Source organism: Lytechinus variegatus, chromosome 1, assembly GCF_018143015.1.
Source record: "Lytechinus variegatus isolate NC3 chromosome 1, Lvar_3.0, whole genome shotgun sequence".
Lineage (NCBI taxonomy): Eukaryota > Metazoa > Echinodermata > Echinoidea > Temnopleuroida > Toxopneustidae > Lytechinus > Lytechinus variegatus.
In genome coordinates this window covers 95,601,190-95,615,752 of record NC_054740.1, presented here as the reverse complement: position 1 = coordinate 95,615,752, position 14,563 = coordinate 95,601,190, and the positions used below count along the sequence as shown (strand labels likewise).

The 14,563-nt window shown below is 34.6% G+C and overlaps 1 protein-coding gene across 1 annotated transcript; it reads right to left on the bottom strand.

The window, feature by feature from the left end:
- Nucleotides 1-1,044: 1,044 nt before the first annotated feature.
- On the bottom strand, nt 1,045-14,546 carry LOC121429463 (pleckstrin homology domain-containing family A member 8-like). Its single transcript, XM_041626484.1, has 9 exons — nt 14,385-14,546; nt 10,118-10,291; nt 8,082-8,390; nt 7,448-7,533; nt 5,601-5,659; nt 4,858-5,006; nt 4,087-4,154; nt 3,475-3,536; nt 1,045-1,599 (listed from the first exon to the last, which is right to left on the bottom strand). The coding sequence occupies exons 1-9, from the start codon at nt 14,453-14,455 to the stop codon at nt 1,414-1,416; spliced, it is 1,164 nt and encodes a 387-aa protein (XP_041482418.1). The 5' UTR covers nt 14,456-14,546; the 3' UTR covers nt 1,045-1,413.
- Between the last annotated feature and the right edge of the window lie 17 nt (nt 14,547-14,563).

The window sequence follows — 14,563 nt, the reverse complement described above, 5'->3', positions numbered from 1 at the left end:
AACAATTTCTTGAGTCCATGGAGTGTTTCATATAAAGTCCTTGGTTTTGATTGGCTGAGAAGGACTAGTTTCTGACTGTTGCTATGGTAACTGTCAACTAATAAGTGCCTGCAAGCATCATGAAGTTATCTTGATGTTATTTATATCTCACTAGACCTAGCCCCTCTTTTTTTGTCCTTAAAGTAATGACTAGTCTCCGAAGTTTTATCAATTCAACAACTCTCATACTTCTTTTTATTTGCATTCTCTCATCCACCGTCTTCCACTATATCTCTCTCTACGTCGCTATCTGTCTTTATTTCTCATATCTCTCTCTTGCACACACACTTTGTTTCTCGCTCTTCACTTATTCCCTTTCTTCTTTAGTGACTTTGATGATATATTATTGGAAATAAAATTAAAAGTTATAAACAACACTTTTCCTTACATCAGTGGCAATATTTTTTTATTCAAATTCATTATCCTTTATTTGGTAAATATATATTTTGGCACATAAATAATTGCCATCATGATTAGTACATTCTTGGGCTAATAACAGTAATATTTCAGAACATGGTGTACCTAACTTTATTTTCAAATACAGAGATGATAGGAATATTGTTATAATTTTTTAAAAATTCAGTATTAATAGTGATTATGAATTGTATGCGGTGTATTTAGAAATATATAAATATGGCAAGTCTATAGGGCTCTATGAGAAATGTTTATACCATCTCCACCTAAAATAGAAATAGGTCTGTAGTGTATCTATCTAATCTATCTACATGTATATTTCTATTCAATTTTTTTTTCTCGGTATCCCTTTGAAAAGATATGGTATTCGATATGGCCTTGCGGATACATTATCAACATGTATTCATCGCCAAAACAAAACACAAATCAACATATTAGTAAAACACAACATTGAAAAAAGTAAGAGGTATACAATATTATGACATAAGAGTTGCAGAAAAGATGAGTAAATGCTATAAACAGTATAAAATAACTAAGGGCGTGAGAGAAAAAAAAAGATCTGTAACATGAGTGGAATATTTTTTCATGTAATTTCTGCATTAATGCAAATAGACTAATATGTTCAGACTAAAATGCAGTAGCAATGTTGAAAGTACTATCCATTCCCCGGTTCCACTCTTCCATCTATCTGTATTTACCTTCTCTTTTCAAATATGTTAGTTCAATGTTCTTGTATACAGGCTATATTTACGAATACAGATTACAAGTTTAGAACACATTTTTATGTTGATAAAAAATCACAACACATCGTAGGCAACTGATCGCGTGTGAATGATTATGAATTTAAACATCATATGAATATATCATATGAAACATGAGCATCATATACTTCAAAAGCAGCAGTTTATTCAGCATAAAAAGAGTGCATAAAATAATATGACGATATAATATTCAAGATGATTAAAGTTCTATATCATGCTGTAAAAAGAATCTTTCGATGATTTCCAATCTCTCATCTAAGGCGATGAAATAATCCCGGGAATCTGCGATGACTTTTTCTTCAAAATCGGGTCTAGCGAAGTCAGCCTCGTTCAATGCAAATTCTTTCAGGAAGTCACGTCGAGTTGAAAGTGTCAAGAATGCAGTCTGAAAGATACAATTGTTTTCTTTTTTGTATGAACAAGGAAAATATATACTTTTGTATCCTTTTTATGGTATAACACATGTCACTGCTTATTCTTACCAATTTGATATACCAACTTAATATCATTTCTAAATCCGTTAACAATCTAATTCGACGCATCAAAAATAATCAAAATCACACTCGACTAATCAATTTCACATCTTTCATTAGTAATAAGGGTAACCACATGTAAATGAAAAACGCATTGTGTACATACAAATAGAGGGAAAAAATATATATACCCCTTGTACCATAGGATGGGTCCAAAACTGGACATATAAGTTACACCATCCTACCCCCTCTTCCCCCTACCACCTCCCCCCCCCCGTCCATCTTATCTTCCACAAATTGGAAGGTTTTTGGAAATGGACTATGAATAGGCCTATGGGTATACTGGGGCCATGCTGATATTATTACTTTGTTTAGTGTTGGATTTACCTTTATCAGATAAAACAAACATAACTTTTCTTAAAAAAAAGAAATCGGATGATTAGCGGACTCAACATCTCGTGTTAAAAGTTCATGCAAACAATAACGAGTTAAGACGAGTTAAAATGTGATAGAAATGACCCAACGACGCCATCAACAACAACACTGACGTTATTATTGCAGGCACGGATTTAAGGGGGCAAAGGGGGCACGTGCCCCCCCCCCCCGAAGATCATTCAATAATTGCGACCCAGGCTTTTGAAAGGACAATTGTTTTGTGTGGTTAGTAGTTACGAATCAGTGGCGTACCTAGGATTTTCCAGGGGGGGGGGGCAAATTCGTCCGGCAACAAATTTAACAAGCAAAAAAAAGGTCTTCAACCACAAATAAAGGATTTCGTACCAGAAAAAAATTGACAAGCAAAAAAAAATGGTCTTCATGTTCAAAGGAGCGGGCCACTTGTGGCTCGTCAAGGATCAGTTGTGACTCGTCGGGGGGGGGGGGGCAGGGATACGTCCTTTGCATGGGTTGTGACTCGTCAGGGGTGGGCAGTCTGCCCCCCCCCCGTAGGTACGCTAATGTTACGAATAATACATCGCCTTGTCCTAGGGCCTAGGCTAAATGATGCCCAAGTAAATGCTCAATCCACCACTTACGCTCGATCCGATTTGTTCCACTCTAATATCGGGCGGAAAGATTATTTGTCATCACAGGGGTCTACTTTTCCAGTAACAAAACGATGCACAATAATGGCTTAACCCCCAACACACTTATTCTGAATCAAGCAGAATCAGCTGGAATTAAATGACTATTGTATACAAACTAGTCAAGTTTTAGGCCCGGTTTTAGGAAAAAATAAAAATACATAGAATGCATTCAGAATGCAGTAAGAATATAATTTGAATACCGTTTGATATTCTTTCCACTTCGAACGCACCTCAAAAATTTCGAACATGGCCTAAACGTTTTGAGCGCCCACAAGAACTGGCCCGAATATTCCGAATGCAAATATAAAACAGTCAGATTTTTTAGAATGCCCCTCGAATATCCAAGAACGCATCACAAATTTTAAACCTGACTCCATCGAGGATCATTTTGACTCTAGTGTGACTAATGTATGATGAGTCGCCTGGCAAATTTACATTATTAGAACTCCAGTTGGGTGAATTTGGACCCCCTCCCATAATTTTCTGGATGTTTTATCTTTATTCATTCCAGCTGATTCTGCTTGATTCCTGCTGATTCTTGATAAGTGTGATGGAGGCTTTATGCTACCATATAAGGAAAATAGTAGTTATGCAAAGACTTGAATTATATATTTTAAACTATGTAAACGATTATCAAACCATATGGTGCGGCTTGTGCTATAAGGACATTGTGGGTATACTAAGATTCGAATGATGTCTTACCTTAAAAATCGCCCTGGCGATAAACCCATGATGCATTTTTAGCGTCTCATCATAGGCTTTATCTACACGTATTGAAAAATCAAAAACAAAAACATTATTACAAAGTTTCATTTACCTCCAAATTATTATAAATATGCTACATATCAAAAGAAAGAATGCTACATAGATCCAATTATTATTGTCATAATCATAAAGATAATATTCAAGTTTTACCGGTGTGTTCACCAGGAGATAATTATGCTGAACGCATAATTATTATAATCATAATGTGGAAAGAAAGAAAAGAAGTAAAGAACTTTACCTGGGGAGTACATTATTATTCATATACCGGTACCGAAATATTTGATATGGTAGCTAGGGGCTGCCCCCCCCCCCCGCCGTGGCCCCTTTCATAAAATCTAATATGGATGTGAGAAAATCGTAGTTTACTAACTATTCTATAAAGATTATGAATAAAACATCTTGAATCAACTTTAGAGTACTTTACTTTAAGACGTTTCCAATGTGTTCACAGACTTTAATACTAAAACAAAAATTAGCACACACATTCGACCTATCACAAAATAATCAATTTATTTGATAACTTCCCATCAGAATCACAATGTAACTCACTAGCGCTCTGAATCTGATCTCGTCCCTCGATGATATATTTCATGAACCTTGATATAAATCGAAATGCTCTGCGGAAAATCAAAAGAGAGCAAAATAAAACTAAAGAGAAAAGAGGGAAGCTGGTGTATTTATTGTCCGATGAATTATAAAAATCTGCTTGTGAGTGAAGTGGGTATAAAACCAAAAAATCTATACAGTTTATCATGTTTATAATAAACATCACATAACCAATATTCCTTTCAATTCTTATCTCCTTATTTTGGTAGGTTGTCAAACTTTGAGAGGGCTCAGTGCCAACAACACCCCCATACGCCTGTGATGGCAAACAAGCGATATCGGTTCAACATGTCATCCCACCAAAGACATGATTTTAGTCAGATTAAAAGGTAATCTGAAGATGTGAAAATACCATTGAGGTATATTACTAGTTGCTAGTTTGTGTCATTAGTATATATTTCTATGGAAAATACGCTTTTTAGAGAAACAAATTAACCGACTTAGTGAGGATGATTACATTATTATTTTATTATTTATTCCTGTACGAAATATTTTTCTCTTTATTTTTTCAATTCGTATACTTGTTCGTTGTGAAGTGGCTAATTTTTTAAGAAAAACAATGGAACGGTGTATTCCCTACATGATTATTGTAAACTTCGGACTAAAATATAATGATTCGTTGAGACAGTATATAACTTACATAATGTAAATTGCCCTATTACCCTAAATAATTTTCTGATTGTAAATGAAAGCCGATAGAATGTGATATATTACCTGACGAGCCATTTCAGGGCAAGAATGGTTGATGTTGCATAATAGTCTGGATCGTTGTTTAGTATTTCTAACTCTTCTACATCATGTAAGATCATAGACTGAAGAGTATAGCTTTCATCTGGATGACTATTGTAGTTATCACGAATTTTCTTGGTTAAAAAAAAAAGAAAATAAATGTAATCCCCATTTGAATATGATATTTCGTTTGAATTTGATAACTGGTCAATATTATTGCAGGATTCGAAGCTGTGTTACGATATACTGGCATATTAAAAAAAAGAATAAAAATAAGTCGTTATTGCCTATTATTAGCCGCATAAGAGCTAGGGACAGCCCCAGCCCCTTATAATAAAAATAATACATTGTATTTATATAACACTTAATACATGGGTGTCTCTAAGCACTTTACAGCGCCTTCGTCTTGGCTGTGAACTGACTGCCAATACGAAAACAAATAGAACATTCATCTGGATGAGTATTGTAATGATAATATTAAGCAAAAATAAAGATTTCGTTTGTTTTCTGCATATAACTCTGAACCACCCATTCGGATCTTCACAGATAAAAATAATTATGCATTGGGAAGATAATAAAGTGATAATAAAAACAGAGACACCCTTACCCCTCCTCTTTCACACTTTCGCATAAAATTAGTTCCATCATGCCGTTTACACGGTTATAAAGAAAACGTGAAATCCACTATCCAAAATTAAATGTTAAAAAAAATATGTATTCATTATTACCTTTATATTTCCTTGTACATCAGCCTCCACCCGATCAAATATTGCTCTTCTCATATTTTCTGGAATTTAAAGGAAATTTAGAAACTTGTTAATGTTTCTCGTTTATCGATGACAAAAATAATTGAATGAACAATTCTAACCCGTTATTTCTATATATCATTGTACTCCAGACATATCATGGATTGCATCTAGGGGCCCGTTTCATAAACAGTTGCAACCGTTGTATTTTTGCCATCATGGAAACTACCAGGGTATATAACCTTGATTTTTATTGACTGCTGAGCCCTGTTGCCAAGGTAGTTGCCATACTGGCAAAGTTACAACAGTTGTAACTCTTTATGAAACGGGCCCCTAATGTATTATGATGTTCTGCATTGGCTCAAATCCTTCTTTAGGCAAGGTCCGATTGCCACACTCCACCCAGGTAGATACTCAGTACGATGTGGACGAGTATGAATGTGTTCTTATCATGAAGTAGTTATGCAATGAATACCCTGCAGAATGGAAATTGGGTCACTGAAAAGTTTATACCAGTATATCAGAAGACGAGGGTCACTTGCTGCGCCGTTCTTTGATCAGCTACATGGTATAGCAACGGGAGGGGTGCAAAATGAAATATAATCATGATTGCTTATAATACTTGGATCTTCCTGCTGACATGTAGTACCATCAGGTGAGGACTTTAAACGCTTTGCTAATTTTTTTTTTTGGCCAGTGAGTTATCCAAACTAAGCCCGCAATCGATATTTCGGATAATTGATGTTTTCATACATAACGTTGGTGTGTATATTCTTCAGAGAAAGAGAGGCACTAAATAAAATGGCTCCTGTATATTCAAAGAAATGGTATCAACTTTAATACGAGGATGGAGTTAAAGAAAGAAAGAAAAACTATCCAAGATCATAGGGGTTTGTTGAGCCCTTCCCACTACCCAACGAAAATAAATCACCAGTGCCTATTTCATATACCTCAGAGAATACCTTGCAGTTGACATAATTTTATTTGATTAACATTGTAAACTATTAAACCTAGACCATTCAATATAAAAGTGCACCACACTATTTTAAATTAGCATAGCTCGTTGGTCAGAAATGAAATTATCGCATGAGCTAAAAGTTTGCAAAGTGTTATGATGACGAATTTATGCGAAGTAGGGTGTTCTTGGTTGAGCAGTATATTATTTCCTGTAATTGATTTCCGTTATAAAACGGAAATTGGGTCAACGAACTCTATATGCTTAACCGTTATCAATCAGTGTGGTTAAACTCCGATTGCCATTGTTCTTTTGTTCTCAATCAAACGGTCACTATATTCATATATATATATATAATTCAAAACACTATAAAGAGTAAAAAAAAATATTGATATTTTGAGGGTGACCTGTTAGTAATATTGAAACGAATTTAGACTCTACAACTCGAAAACAGTTTATCACATTCGGTAAAAAATGAAACCCTCGATGGGAATCATTCTACCAAATATTGTGTAATTAATATCAATAATACCTAAATGGCACAGAGTTGAGAAGCATGCACGGCCCATTTTACTTAAAGGTTTTGAGCAATTTCAAAAAATGTAATATCTAAAGATGATAGCACCATATTCTTTGCTAGCTGTGATCCTGTATAACTATGTGAGACACCTGCCGTAATTATCTATTATTATTTGTCTATCGAATCATAATATCCCTGAACAAAGATTGAGATTGTCCCTTACCGGTGTTATTATGAATAAGAAATAATCTAGTATCAGTGAAATGATCTGTTGGTATAATGTCAGAAGGTACATGGCCCAATTTACTCATTTATTTCGCTCTACTATCATCTCAGTATAGGCCTAACACTTACTGAGTATCTGAACTGCATTGAGACAGGCATCAAGAAATTCAAGCGTCGGAATAGACCGGTTTGGTAAAATTTGAACGTCTTTGAACCTGGGTGACATACGAAGATGAAAGTGGGAAAACATCATCACTGATTGATCCATTCTAATCTCTATCACTAAGCCATTTATTTCATTTTAGAATTTAGTTGATACCCTTTTGGTTCGACTCTAGATTGTGACAAGAATAGTAATTTAAAGGAGGGTCCAACATAGACATGTCATACATAATAAGATATTGGTAAAAATAACCAATGTGTTTGTGTATCTGACAGATAAAGACCAAATTAATTGTCATTTTCATAAAGGCGCACCAGAATTTTTTTTCTCTCCATATTTTCTGTACGACACATATCATTTGCCAACACATTGGTTACATTTTACTTTGGAATCAATTTTATTTGCTTCATTTACTTTTGAACATTCGGAAGAGGAGATTTCAACAGCAGCGATCGTAACCAACAATCAAATTCATTGCCTATTTTCGGTAAATCTGATAAAGTCTCTTGTGTGGTTTTAGTAATTAGTTATCTATTGTGTTTGATTACAATGATTATTTGTTGTATTTGATTACAATAAAAGTAAAACAATTCTACCCACGTTGTCTGAACTGCCGTGAAGAATGTCTTTATATCTTGATGAGAGGAATTGTTTGTTATCACATTATCATGATCTGATCTTGATCCATCATCATCATTCTCACTTTCTTCACCAGTGTTTTCTTCCTCGAACGGATAGATCGGGTCTCCAACATATCCTGGAACTTTATCAGATATCACCATTCTTTGTCCAGGTTCCACATTGGTTAGATTTATGCTTTGAAGATTCCCTCCGCTAATCACATTCTCCTTTTTATCGCCATTGCTAGTTGTCAGGTGGTCATCGATGTCACTATTGATGATTTGTTTTCTGTCATTAATTGAAATATAATAAGTCAAGATATTGATCCAATGTGCGAATTATGAATTTGAAGGAAAATAAATAGGCCTAGTATCAGATGGGGACGTTTGGAATTCGATGACTGTGGTCCGACATGATGGTAATCAGGGGCGGGTCTAGCTTTTCGACAAGGAGGGGGTTTGAACCGAAAAAAAATAACAAGCAAAAAAGGTTTCACTACAAAATTAATGTCATTACGGCACCAAGAATTTTGTTTACAAGCAAAAAAAAGGGTGTCACTACCAAATGAAGGTAGTTTGGGTTGGCTCCAAAATGTAGGTCATTACTTGTTTGTTTGCTTGGCAGCACCAGCGGGGGGGGGGGTTAAACCTCCTAACCCCTTCCACTTCATATCGGCCACTGGTGATGTACTTGAAATCCTTTTCTAAATCATGTAAATGGGTGACTTTTTATGTTATACCCAAGCACAAGCTAGCGGTGATATAACAATCCAAAGTTACAACAGGTTCATGCTTTTATTAAAGTTTCATTTTGTCACTATTTTTTCATTCAGAAAAGGATCCAGGGCATTACGTGTTCTTTCTAAATAAAAAGGGTAGCCTTTAATGATATTATGTAAAGCGACAAAATATAATCTTTCTTCTCAATCCTCTTCTATCTTCTTTTCAGATTTCAGCTTTTTCAGATTGCAGGCGTAAATGTGCATGCTCCAAAAACTGGCCGGGGCCTTGACCAATCGCGGCCACGGCATTTTCCCTAATAATTACGGGATTGGTCGCCCCTGCCCCCACCTTCTTGAGACCCCTATGTATACTTATTCCGTATACTGTTTGACCTGTTGTATGATAAAAAATAAATCTGATTAATGTAGGCCCTACATATTTCATTCGGCCCTTTGAACTCGACGCTTTACAAAAAATATAAATCACATTATCGCAAGGCTATGTGCTATAGTTCTTTAGTCATTGATTGTATATTCATATGAGCCTAAATGCTTGTTCTTCATATATCTGTAATACAGCTTCAACTTTTTTAATAAAGCATTACAATAAATAATCATGTTTATATAGGCCCTATACTTGACCGACCTGTATTTACTTGATTTATTTTGTTGGACATCAAATGAAATCACGTATAAATATACATCGTACAAAATTACTTTATTGGTCCACAATGGATTCAAGTATTTCATAAGGGGATCACTGTTTAGCAAGCCATAGGCTTTTGTTGTGATACCCATACACATTCTATTGTATATATCTGCTTTGCATTTTATGAATTATTAATAAATTGAATTGAATTGGATTGAAATAAGTTTTTAATTCCCCATGGCTTTTACGTAATTCAATAATACAAGAGATGGAAAATATCACCCGTCTTAAATTCAAATTGATTGACCGACTCCTAACACAAAGATCCCTATTCTGAAATCGGGTTTAACTTAGACCATGGTCTAACTCTGTGCCAACATTCTGGGAACATTTTTATTAAGTTGTATGTTTCTTATATTGACTGTGCTCTTTCCTGATTCTTAAATGGTGAAGACAATCATATATTTATACTTCCTGGACAATTATGAATGATTTGAGAGCCAAATTAGCTAAAATATAATATCTCTATACTGTTAGTGATTTATGAAACAATTGGCTATCTGTAATTAAACCGCAACTTTAAACCTGAGTTTAACTTAAACCCGACCTCAGAATACGGGCCAAAGTAATTAACGAAGACATTACCTGCCATGATTAAAGTCTTGCTTGTTTACTAAAACGTCCAAATTCCACGATGTGAATACGACTCCACACACAAAGACCATCAAAACACCGACCCTGACAGTGAATGCGGCCATGATCACATTGGATACGATGATGGTACCGAGAACGAAGGTGACGATGATTTTGGACGAACCCCTAGGTTATAGAAGAGAATAATGTTTTTGGAGCGTATTCTTTTATAACGGACATCTACAAGCTATATGGATTGCATCCGTTTTTTCGAGCTAAGGTACCAGCAGAAAGTAATCTTTCATAATTATAATATCGCTTAAATTCGCTAAATCCACTTAAATTTCACAAGTCGAACTATCATATTTACGGTACGACCTGTGCTCAGCTTTCATCCAGAGCAAATTGTCCAGAAAAGTGTGATTTCCTTCTAAAATAACCTTCATGCTAACAAGAATGAAAATCCAAGTGACTCCTATAGTTGCAGGTTTCTAGGCATATACATGTACGTCTGATCCGATGATAACGTCAAACAAGCTAAACTGACTCTAGGGTAAAACCAGATCCAGGTCAGTACTGTACTCACCGTATTAACAGGATATCAAAAATAAACACATGATAACTGATTTACCTTTCAGATATATGTATTGGATTCCAAAGTCCTTCTGTCAAACAACTGACCAAGTGGTGGATTGATGTAAACCGTAACATATCGTCTGATTTATGGCAAGATGTAACGTTGGTTCTTTTTATAATTTCAGTTTGGGGTGTGACAGTAATAGTTCTCTATATTAATTGTTTCGAGTGATTCGAATGTGTGTGGACGAGAGTACTTGTGACACTCCAACCATTATCGCCATCAATGGTCAAGTCCACCCCAATTAATCAATCTATAAAAACGAAACAAGCTTAATATTTATTATATTTCAAAGTTTCGATTATTTCTCACAAAACAGTTACATGCATAACTCAGTAGTGACATGCAAATGAGACGATCAATGATGTCCACCACTCACTGTTTTTTTTTTTTGAATTATACAATATTTCAATTTTTACCGATTTGACAATAAGGACCATAAAATGTTTGAACAATGGACAGGAAAGAATAAAACTCTTTTCACCGTACAACGAGGAGAAAATTAGAATATTTCATTTTTCAGATAATAAAATACAAAATGAATAGCGAGTGATTGACGTCATCAGTTCCCTCATTTGCATACAGACCAGGGTCCCGTAACACAAAAGTTGGCGATTAATCGTATGCTTGATTTTTACGATTGATTGTACATTGTAGTCTATGCAATCAATCGTAGAAAAATGTTGTACGATCATTGCTAAGCTTTGTGTTACTGACCCCTGGATGTTCGTATAACTCTTTTAAGAAACTTTAAAATGTCATAATTTTTTAATTTTACATCCGATTTTGATGAAATTTTCAGCGTTATGCTTGTTGTATTTTTTCTCTTTTTATTCAAATTAAGTCTTAATTGGGGTGGACTTGTCCTTTAAATGAATCTTGATAACTTTATAATCTGTTCTTTTCAGCAAACCGTTCAATGAAGACGTGCCAAACATCGATGAATGATTTGGCATTGATTCATGCCCATGTCGTGATTTATAGATGATCATAAACTCGTTTAATTAGCTATTCCCTTCCTTCAAATGCCTCTAACTTTATGTGGGTGATATACGATGTACTAATCTTTTGATTTTATGGGGTATAAACTTTCTTGTTTCGCTTAAAGTGTTATTATGAATGAATTTTATGATAACAAATTATTACACTGTTTGGTTTTCCTTCCCCTTTCCTTTCGAGGCCTTTGTCAATTTCAAGCTCTAAGCTTAAGATGGACGTCTCCCACATTCCAAAATGTATTATGTTGATATAATTATGTATATTTTTTCTGCTATTTGTTTTGATAATTTCGAGAAAAAAAAATCAGGTATAGATATATTTAAATTTAGATTTTTTTTTAATGTATGTAGGCATAATTTATTCTTTATGTCATTTGTTTATGTTATGCTGAGAAAAAATGATTACACTTGAATATACTTTTGTTATTGGAATGTGGAAATAAGTAAATCAAATCAAATAAGATAAAATTTACGAAAGATAAATCAACACGTGAATAAATTAACGATGCAAAGTAATCGCATAATCAGTTTGATTACCTCTATACATAGATGGCTTATAAAGGGTGTGTTTAATTTCGTGCATAATTTTCGCTATTACGATTCAATGCAGATACTGTAAAAGGATGTTTTATATTTATCAAGAAACATAATCATTCATCACAAATAAAGCAAGAGAATTGCGACCAAACATAGTAATTTACATATATACAGTATATAAAGAGTATAGACAGAGAATGTAAAAAAATGAATCCCCATTTACAAAAATATAAGCAGAAAGTTTCTTTTCCTTTTAGCGATGGTGTATTCATTTCTTTGTTACTCATTAAGTAAGGTTTAAATCGAGCAATGTCAGGGATTTAATTTTGAAATTTGCAGAGATAGATAAAATAATTTAACGATAGAAAAATGTATGAGATAAGAGTCTCCATGAACACAAAACATTCTTTCAAAATCCGAAAAGGAAATATTTTCCTTCTGATTAATCAAATCAATCGGGTTTTTTTTTGAGGGGAGGGGGCATAAAGCTGTATTCAAGGACATGAAATGAACAAATACAAGAACTCTCGGATTAATTAGAAGGAGCAAACTGTTAAAAGTATAGCTTTAAAAAGCTCCCTCGCCCCACCTTTCTCTCCAAAATGATTTATTTTTGTAAAAAAAATAAAAATGCATCAGTATTAATCGATCTTGGCAGTATATTATGATGATCATTTGCATTAAAAAAACGATGTCCTCTGTACACTATAGTGTACTGGTGATGGGTGGGGCGTAGATGAACATTCACAATTTTCAGAGAAGTGGAATATCATTTATTTCAATATCATATACTAATCGCTCTTTCATTGACGTTTTACATGCCACATTCTTTTAAATCCATTTTCTAGCTGACTCAGTTTACTCGCTCGCAAATACTTTCTGGATGCATCTTATCCAGAACTCGGCCATTCAATTTATTTCAATACTTCATTATAGCGTTTATCTGTACATAGCAGGTAAATAATCATAATGATAAAAATAGTAATAATACTAATGAGTAGAAGAAAAAAAGGACTAGAAGAAGAAGAAGGAGGAGGAGGAGGAGGAGAATGATAATAATAATGTTGAAAATAATAATACTACACTGTAAAAACTGTGGTGTTAAAACTGACACAATTGGTGTTAATAGAGGACCACACCCTGAGGTGTTAAAAATACACCCTAAAGATTGAACATAACACCAAAGAGTGTAAATGTAACAACCAAAGGTGTTGTAATAACTAACACCACCAATTTAACACCGGTGTAAAATAAGTGGTGTGGTCCTCTATGTACACCGGTTAACATCACAGTTTTTGCTGTGTAATAATGAAAATAAACAAACTATTTCTTTATTACGTTTAACCACATATCTGTGTATTTCACTTTAAGTAGCAACAGTCTGGCTACTTGTCAAACTAAATCCAAATGTGCCAAATTATCTAGAATACAATGTCATCCTTCTGCCTATATTGATATACGTAGGATATTATATTTCATGTTCATGCTGACTACGTTCATTGTAACACATAGATGCTCTTTACACCAAGGAGCTTCTCCTTGGTTTTACGTTATAATTATCCTGGAAATAATAATGGAGAAACATTTGTAGGACTAATGCAACGGCTAGCAGATTTTATGTTTTCGGCGGTTATTATGGTTCCACAAGTAAAAAAACGGCGCACTATATATCTGCCGTCTGTAAAGAGCCTTCGGATACTCCAACCCCCGCGGCATTTCAGTACAAATGCCGAAGATTACGCCTTATCCAACTCTAGATCTACTCATGACTAAATCTCATACAGTATTTCAAAGTACGTCGTCCTGTACGATATACATTTTTTTTTCACTGCACCCATATTTAAAACCTTTGAAACCCTGAATTAATTGGGACGGTCGTGACCCTGCACCCTGAATTTTGAGCAGATATCAAGCTTACATGACGTTTGAAATAAATCAAATCAAGGAGCTTGATCTCCTATTGTCATGAATCTCGCTAGGCCATGTCAGCGGCCTGGCTCGCCGGCTGATGTTGTTAAGCTACCCGTACGAATCGTACGGTACGATAATCTCAAATGTTATCTAAAAAATCACTTATTTGACGGAAGAAAATTCAACAATAGCTTACACATGGTCAGTGTGCGACTCGTCGTGTATTATCGCACGAGCCTCCTTGGTCGGGTTAGATATTTTGGCCATATTTTAGGCTAAAACCTCAAAGAAAGCTTATCGTCGACGAAATTATGAATTGAGGATATCGACATAATATCTCTAAAATGACGCCATTTATAAACCCTTGTTTTTCGA